The 9393-nt window shown below is 35.2% G+C and overlaps 1 protein-coding gene across 6 annotated transcripts in view; it reads left to right on the forward strand.

The window, feature by feature from the left end:
• The window catches only part of YAF2 (YY1 associated factor 2), a 76458-nt gene extending 67065 nt beyond the window's left edge, over window positions 1-9393 (forward strand). For 3 of the 6 annotated variants that reach the window (XM_040488413.1, XM_040488415.1, XM_040488414.1), the window contains 2 exons: window positions 6551-6703; window positions 7583-9393. In XM_040488413.1, coding sequence (XP_040344347.1) covers window positions 6551-6703; window positions 7583-7820 — 391 coding nt within the window. In that variant the 3' untranslated portion in view covers window positions 7821-9393. Of the gene's footprint in view, window positions 1-6550; window positions 6704-7582 lie in introns of those variants that run through there. The other 3 variants (XR_005794461.1, XR_005794471.1, XM_040488416.1) reach the window with 1 other exon arrangement.

A 9393-nucleotide genomic window follows, 5' to 3' on the forward strand; every position in this document is an offset into this window, starting at 1 on the left:
CAGTAAATGTTTTATATCTTAATTTGTTTTGCTTGTCCAACTTGACAAAGTAAATTGTGATGAGGTTGATCAAACTTGAAACATTTTTTTCTTAAAGTATTTAGCACATAGAATTTTTGTTATGGGGTAGTGGGGATAGAAAGCAGACACATAGTTAGAAATGGCGTATACCAAGCAACAGGTACTGGTCTTCTACACACATGGAAGATCAGGAAGCTCCGAAAAATACTTCATTCTCATGGTAGATTATTATTGTTGTTGAAATTTCACCTTTTTCTATGTTACAGGAAATCAACGTACCTGTAAAATATTACACAGTGTATTTGGGCTATTTATGAAGGATACGTAGAGACATGTGGAGATCCCCCAATTTTTGAATATCATATTTCACAAGTTACAGCATAGTCATGGCATTATGTAAATAAGATGACAATAGAATGCAGTTGAGATATGGTAATTTACTAACGAGGACTTTGTCCCCCTTTTTACAGAATCTTTGGCATTATAGGTGTATTGTCAAAACCATGAATGAATGATAAATCCCTGTATATAAAAAGGCATATCTAAAAAATGTCACCTTGCTCCTTATTTTCTGAGTTACCAATCTGCTACCTCTAAAATTTCCTAGTATCCTCTAGATTTTTCTCATTAAGTAGAAAATGGATCATAGTTTAAACCTACTTATTTATTGAAAAATTTTTTAATGTTTATTTTTGAGGGAGAGAGAGAGAGCAGAGGAGGGGCAGAGAGTGATGGAGACACAGAATCCAAAGCAGGCTCCAGGCTCCAAGCTGGCAGCACAGAACTTGACATGGGCCTCGAACTCACAAACTGAGAGATCATGACCTGAGCTGAAGTCAGATGCTTAACCAACTCAGCCACCCAGGTGTGGGCCCCCAGCTTTCTTAATATCCCTGGAGATATGAGGGCTTTCTTTTCAGTAGGGCATGGTGAGGGTGAACTTTATGATATGTTGAAAAGGTAAGCTGTGTTCCCCCTACCTTCAGTGAAAGATCTTTAAAGCACATTCAGCCTCTAGAGAGCAGCAGAGAATTTCATTTCAGTAATTAACCTATATGTATACTTGCGTATTTATATTTTGTGCTGCTTTTCTCCCGAAGTTGAACCAGATCAAATAACCCTAGAACAATGGAGTTTTAGGTAAATCATAATCTTTAAGTAACAATCAGCCATCATTAAAATAAGAATAAAGGAATGGAGCATTACACATTTAGGAAAGTCTAAGATGAAAAGAGAGAGAAACAGGTATAACTACTCAAGAACAGAAATAAATAACATTTTTCTTAAGGGAAAAGGGAACACTATAGATTTGTTGGTGATTGAAAGATAACAAAATCAATAACATTAGTTACAGAGATTACATGGTGGTTTATTACACCACTAGTCTTGCATTCACACTTGCCCAAAGGACTGCCTTGCTTATATTTTATTAAATCTTTTATAAATTTTTATTGAAATTCTAGTTAGTTAACATAGAATACAATATTGGTTTCAGGAGTAGAATTCAGTGATTCATCACTAACATATATTTTATTAAATCTATAAATCCAACATAATTAACACCAAGCATGTCAGTACCCCCTATTTAGAGTAGACCTGTTCTTGGCTTTCCTGCAACTGTCTTAGCCCATTTGAGCTGCTGTATCAAAATACCATAAATGAGGTGGCTTATGAGCAACGAACATTAATTTCTCACAGTTCTGGAGGCTGCAAGTTTAGGATCATGGCCCTGGCAGATTAGCTGCCTGATAAGGAGCCACTTCCTCATTGACAGCCATTTTCTTACATGGCAGAAGAGGCAAGGGATCTCTCTGGGGTCTCTTATAAGAGCACTAATCATGAGGGCTATACCCACATGACCCAGTCACCTCTCAAAGACCCCCCCCCTCCCCCAACCTAATACTATCACCTTGGAGAGGTAGGATTTTAATAAATGAATTTTGCAAGGGACACGAACATTCAGTACACAGCACCGCCCTTAGAAATTCCCCCCATTTCTTTCAGTTTTATTCCCATTTGGGGGAGAGTTCATTATCCCTCTTACTCAGGTATGCATCCGATTGGGTTATCCTTATGAAATGTCATCGGGTTCACTGCTTCAATGCCATTCTCCTGACTATCCACAGAATAGACCCTTACTACTATTACTTCACTTCCAGTTTGATGTGGTAGTCTTCTAGCTTGTTTTCCGGTCCAGCCCCTCACCTGACCAGTTTAACTAATTGTTCTTTCTGTGTGCATTTATTAAGTAGTTTGTTCTTAACACTGAGAGTATAACACGAATTTTAAATTCATAACTCATTTAAAAATAAATTATAAATTAACTCAACCATGAGGTTATGAAGCAAATCATGCTCTAATATTTTCAGATTGATGGGTCATATAAAAAAGGGAAATGATTCTAGAAAGATTCTGGAGAGATAACACTTCTTAAATATGAAAAAGACTTGGCAGCAGTTACAAGAGACCAGAGTTGGGAAATTAGGATTGTTCCTTTCTCACATAAAAGCAGGAGGGAGGGGGCGCCTGGGTGGCTCAGTTGGTTAACCGTCGGACTCTTGATTTTGGCTCAGGTCATGATCTCACAGTTTGTAAGATCAAGCCCTGAAAGAGGCTCTGCACAGCTCAAGACCCTGCTTGGGATACTCTCTCTCTCCCCCTCTCTGTCCCTCCCCCAGTGGTGCATGTGCTGTCTCTCTCTCACACACACAGAAAATAAATAAACTTAAAAAAAATGGGAGTGAGATGTTGAGGAACAGTGTCACATAGTAGATGGATACTCACTTGGGAGACAAATGCTGGAGGTTTGAGGGAGTGATTGATCATGTCATAAAAATATTCTGTACTTAATCACAGCACAAGAATCATGTTCCTGGAAATCTTGATCAGAGAATCCATGATTGAGATATTCAGATCTTACGGGAAAACAGCATTGGGGTTCGCTCATTAACGAATACAGGAAAACCTAGAAAAATATGCTATTTTACTTATAGGCAATACTAAATAAAGATAATATAAATAAAATGTATATATCTTGTTAGTAATAATGGCCACTACTCAATAACTAACATCAGTTTATTGATAGAAATGTCAGGATTTCTCCTCTGGTTCAAAAAGCATGTAAATTTATTTCAGCTTTTGTAATTTTATTTTAGTTCAATTTAATCACTAAAATTTTTGTTAACTTATTTTGCACTAAATTTTAGGATGGAGGGAGTGACAGTACAATATATATACCATATAATAATATATACTATATACATGTAATAATATATGTGTGTGTGTGCGTGTGTGTGTGTGTGTGTATATATATATATATATACACACACACACACACACACACACACAAAATATATAATGAAGGAAGTTGTTAAACCTTCATTTATTATGGAAGGAAGAGATTCAGAGATCCATATTACCTTGGGAGACCAAATGATGACTATACCTCCATTGCATTTTATATCTTGGAATGACTCAATTTTAGGTGATTCACTATTCACTAGGTACTAGTTTAAACAAATATTTTCTCAAACCTGCCACACCTTTGAGCTTTTTTCTTAAAAAAAAATTTTTTTTAATGTTTTATTTATTTTTGGGACAGAGAGAGACAGAGCATGAGCAGGGGAGGGGCAGAGAGAGGGGGAGACACAGAATCCGAAGCAGGCTCCAGGCTCTGAGCTGTCAGCACAGAGCCCGACCCGGGGCTCAAACCCACGAACCGTGAGATCGTGACCTGAGCTGAAGTCGGATGCCCAACCCACTGAGCCACCCATGCACCCCTGAGCTTTTTTTTCTTTTTCCACTTTACAACATAATTAAAAGATAAATTATTTCTTCCTGCTCTTACTTTACTACTTGTTTACCTCTGTGTAGTGAGTGGTTGATCCTGTCTAGTGAGTAACCTTAGAGACAGTACTCTTTTTTTCTTTTTAATTTAATTTGAGAGTATATGTATGTATGCAAGAGAGAGAGACCATGAATCCCAAGCACGCTCCACACGGAGCCCAATGCAGGGCTTGATCCCACCACCGTGGAATCATGACCTGAGCCAAAATCAAGAGTCGGATGCTCAACTGAATGAGCCACCCAGGTGCCTGTACAGTACTCCTTTTCTTAAAAAACAAAAACCAAAAAACAAAAAAACATGTTTCTTCCTTGTTAAACTTGATTTTATCGTTCAACAACAAATACTAAGTATCTAGTATTTTTCAGAACTGTGCTAGGTACTAAGTTATACAGTGGTGCATAAAGCTGATATCATCCCTTTCCTTGTGGAGATTTACATGCTAGAAAAGGAAACATAATAAAAAACTGCAACTCTTCCAATAATCTCTATGTTCCTCATTTTTTTCCCATAGCATTTAAATGAACGTTTAAGACTGTTTATTTTTTGATTCCACCCACATAATATTGGCTGCATGAGGACAAGGATTTCTGTGTTTTTCTAGAGGAATATTTGTTGGTTAAGAAAGGTATACATAATTAGTTACCAGGTCTTTGATTCTACTTCTTCAGCCTGTCTTAAATAACCCCTCTGCTGCTTCCTTAGTTCAAGCCCTTTTTATTTTTGCCTAATCTATTAAAGTAGCTTTCCTAACAGTTTCCCTGCCACTCTGAGGTACCTTTCCCCTTTATACTGCTGCCAGTAATTTTTGTAAAATTAAATTCTGAATTTCTTCAGTGATCTCCCATCTTTTAAGGGTAAGTCAGACTCCTTAGCTTTTTACTATTGGATTCCTTCCTATCTGTTTAGCCTTGTTTTTTTTCTTCATTGCCTTGCCATTCCCTGCTCTCCATCTCAATCTTTATTCGGCACTAGTAACAACATATTGCAGCTCTTCAAGCTTCTTTTTGGGCTAGATCAGAGGCATCAACTAACTCAGAAACCAGTTAGAAATGCAGATTATTAGGCCTACTGAATTGGAAACTCTGGGAGTAGGGACAAGCAAGCCATAAACAGGCCTTCCTGGTGATCCTGATGTACCTTAAATTTAAGAACCATTGTGTGTGTTTTTAAATGTTTATTTTGAGAGAGAGTGTGTATGCGCAGGAGAGAGGCAGAGAGAGAGAGGGAGAGAGAATCCCAAGCAGGCCCCAAGCTGTCAGTGCAGAGCCTGATGCAGAGATGACCGGAGCTGCAAGCTTAACCAGCTAAACCACCCAGGTGCTCCAAAAAACATTGTTTTAATCCATTTTTTAAAAACTTTACTTCCTTACAAGCTCAGCCATTAATCACCATGCTTTCAATATCACTTTCATTTGTATAACTCTTAATCTACATAATTAACCCTGATATCTGTGTCAACCCTACTTCTTAAATTGTGTTGTACATCTTTCCTGGATATGCTTTCTGTACTTCAGACTCTGTAGGCTCTAAACAAAATTCATTATCCATCTACTGATACCTGATTACATAATGTGTTTCCTATTTACTCCTTAAAAGGATTCCTCCTTAAAGTTTTGAATTGTAGATAGTGCAGTATTTTCTCATCGGTTTCTATTTTGTCATGGCTTTAGAGGAACAACAACAAAAGATTCTTTAATAACTCTACTGACCAAAATGGGTTCAGGATTTTCCATGCAATAAAATTACTATTGTTTTGTAGACCAGCTGCTAAAATTTATGTTTATCTTATTCTCCCTTCCCTCACTTTTTCACTCCTCCCATTTTCACTCCCCTCCTCACTCTTCTGTCTCTCATTTTAACTTAGAGATTGTTTACTTCGAATCTTGACCACAGTTGCCCAAGTTCTACCATAAAGCTGGAGGGATCCTTGACAAGTAGAATGACAGTTAGTACTGTCACTAAAGCGTGAAGTGAAGCAACATTTCAGATATCATGGTGCAATTTTTGCAATAGTTTCTCAATTAATGTTTTTTAAGTGAATAAATGAGTGAATAGGCAAGTCTCAAAGGACTAGACAGATTGCCAAGGTCAAAAAAGCACGCTGAGATTGTGGCTAGAGATAAAAGGAACCTTAAAGATTTTAGCAATAAAGAGTGAGAAAATTTGACACTCAAATACTTATTAAATTAAGTGAAAGATTTTAGAGGAAAGAACAAATAGCCATTGTCACAGATGGTTAGGTTAGCTATTTCCTTCTATGAAGGAGAAGGGATATATTTAAATGTTATTTCAGTATAAATTTTCAAGTTTAAATTTTTGAAATTCATGTTTATTTATATGTGTGCTTCCCTATGAGCATTCAGTTTGATATACTTTTTTAAATAATTTTCACATTGACTTATGTAACAGTTATATTCTCATGGTTTGACCATATATCTTGGGCTATACCTTTTAACTGTTATTATAGTTTTGTTTTTGTTGGAAAGGAAAGACAGTAATTTGTTTGTGTGTGTATGTGTGTAAAATCTGTTAAATTGCACATTAAATTATCTCACATATAAGGATTTTTTGCACTTGAAAATAATGTTGTGTACCTGTATTCTTATAATCAGAGCTAGTCTCATAAAGAATGTATTTTCTTAAGTTATAATAAAAAAAACTTTCTTTTTAACATGCACACAGGAAACCTCGACCTGTCTCCCAGTTGGTTGCACAGCAGGTTACCCAGCAGTTTGTGCCCCCTACACAGTCAAAGAAAGAGAAAAAAGATAAAGTAGAAAAAGAAAAGAGTGAAAAGGAAACAACTAGCAAAAAGAACAGTCATAAGAAAACCAGGTAAATTTGAAGAGTGTTTTATGGCACTTTTGAAATAATAAAATAAACCATTAATTTAATATTCTCTTTTGAAATTAATCTATTCATATACAGAGTAGAAGAGATTTTATCTCCTTTATTATAAAATATCATGAAAGTGTTTTTCTGAGTTTAAGAAGTATATTAGATATTAAACACAGAAGCCACCAATATAAGCTTAAATGTAAGGTTTCCTTTCTCTTTCCTTTTCCCTCCCTTCCTTCCTCCCTTCCTCCCTTCCTCCCTTCCTCCCTTCCTCCCTCCCTCCCTCCCTCCCTCCCTCCTTCCCTTCCTTTCTTCCTTTTTTAGATTAAAAGACATTTGTGCTTGAGCTATTTCTTTTTTAGTCATAAAGCCAGGAGTGATATTCACAATACTGAACAGATACTTGCATGGGCTTTGACCAGTTAAAATCTTCTTGGGTACAGGCAGAATAGGTCATCATGATGCCTTATCAGTGCGCATCTGTGGAATAACAGCCTTACATATAACTGAGCCTTAATAGTTATCAGCTTACTCTGTGATACAACTATGTCATTACTGTCTTAAAACATTTATTTTAGTAAAACTTATAAGCTATCTGCAAAATTATGATAAAGCTATAAAAGCACAATTAAGAGACCATTGCTTCCAGAGTATCAGTTTGTCATGTTGAAGAAGATTCATCAATGATTGGTTTGATTAATGTTAATGATTTAAAACATTTAATTATACTTTTTTTTTTGGCTAGTTAAACATGAATCTAGAGCCTTAAATATAGATGCATTCATTTTGTTATTTTTACCTGATTTATTCAGTATATGTTCAGAAAGTTCGTAGAAAGAGAAGCTAGTTTAAAATATAATCATTTTTTGTGTTTAGGCCAAGATTGAAAAACGTGGATCGGAGTAGTGCTCAGCATTTGGAAGTTACCGTTGGAGATCTGACAGTCATTATTACAGACTTTAAGGAGAAAACGAAGTCACCGCCTGCATCTAGTGCTGCTTCTGCAGATCAACACAGTCAGAGCGGGTCTAGCTCTGATAACACAGAGAGGGGAATGTCCAGGTCATCTTCACCCAGAGGAGAAGCCTCATCACTGAATGGAGAATCTCATTAAAGTTTATTTTCTCCAGTTTCTTAGTCACTTCTGTCATAACATGCAAATACACAGATTATGCCAAGAGGTACCACATTTTCATGACAAACATATTCATGCACAATCCATAATTTGTGTTTTACATAAGATAGAAATTTGTTAGAATTTATTGCAATCTATGCCTACCAAAAATTTCCAAATTTAACATTTTGGTCTCCACAGTTAAAGGTGCCATGAAAATGTGGTTGAATTATTCATTATGCAGTGTTATTGGTAAGTCTATTTTCACTTTTAGTTTAGTGAATTCTAACACATAATTCTCTACTATTGGCATGTATGAATTTCAATTTTTATAACATAGTGCAAGCTGCCTAAATATGTATTATTTGAGAATTGTGAAACAAATAGTTATATGTATACAAGTCAAAGATCAACTTAATCAACTATTGCTGCAACAGGATTTTCTTAATGGTTATCCTCTTAAATACACCTGCTGGTACTTGGTGTGGTTAAATAGGAAAATTGTTATTAAATAAAGAATTTGTATGAACCGTTGCCAATGTTTTTGACACATTTTACTAAATTATTGTTCCTGAATTATGTTTCTGGTTTTATCTTTGTTTTTGTTTGTTTATCTTTTAAAACATTCATTATTGTAATGTTTTACTAGCAGAGTAGTAAACAATAAAACATTGATTATTTAGCTTTATAATTCAGGTTTAGTCCTCTTGTCATTGAACACTGGTATGTTTTCTGTATGAAATAAAACATTACAGTTCAAATAATTATAAACATTTGGCAAAAACAGAAAAGAAACCTGACATATTTTAAAAGCTGCAATTTTGGAAAAGCTTTAACTTAATAATAGTTTTATCACTGTTGTCTTGCCCCAAACTTGTGCAGGGTCATAGAAGTATGAATCTAATTAATACAGAAATGGGAACTGTTGCACAGACCTGGGAAATAACTAATCTTAAATCAGTTTAATTGGCCTCTTATTAAATACAATGATTTTTATGAAAATCATAGTATCCTATTTTCAGACACAACTGCCAGTTTATGCATTTATCAATATCCTGAAATTTAAAAAATATTTACAGCCCCACTTACTATTATGTAAAATTACCAATAAAATATTTTTATGACTACAGATTTTGCATTTTTGTTTACAATAAATAATGTGTCTCATGTTGTATTTAAAAATCCAGCCTAGAAACCACACAGTACTTCTTAAATTCTCATAGGGTCTCCTGCTTCTTTTAGCCATTTGCTTAATATGTATCCACCTCTAGGAGACTTCTGGAATATAAATTAACTTAAAAACATAACCTGGATACAAAATACCACTTAAAAATACTATGATTGCATTTGAAGAACAGAAAAAAAACGAAAAACAAAAACAAACAAACAAAAAAACAACATGTAGACCCTGATAGTTGTGTATTTGGTGGTTTCTTGTGGTAATGTAATTTTCCGTTTAATTGCAGTACTTTTTCCAGGCACAATGGGACTGTCTTTTTTGTAAGATGCTAGTTGTGAAGTACAGTTAATTGCATACAGTAAAAGTCTGTGATTAAAACATTTATATACCTCA

The sequence above is a fragment of the Herpailurus yagouaroundi genome, unplaced genomic scaffold (genome assembly GCF_014898765.1).
Source record: "Herpailurus yagouaroundi ecotype Mexico unplaced genomic scaffold, PumYag 166, whole genome shotgun sequence".
In the NCBI taxonomy this organism is placed as follows: Eukaryota; Metazoa; Chordata; class Mammalia; order Carnivora; family Felidae; genus Herpailurus; species Herpailurus yagouaroundi.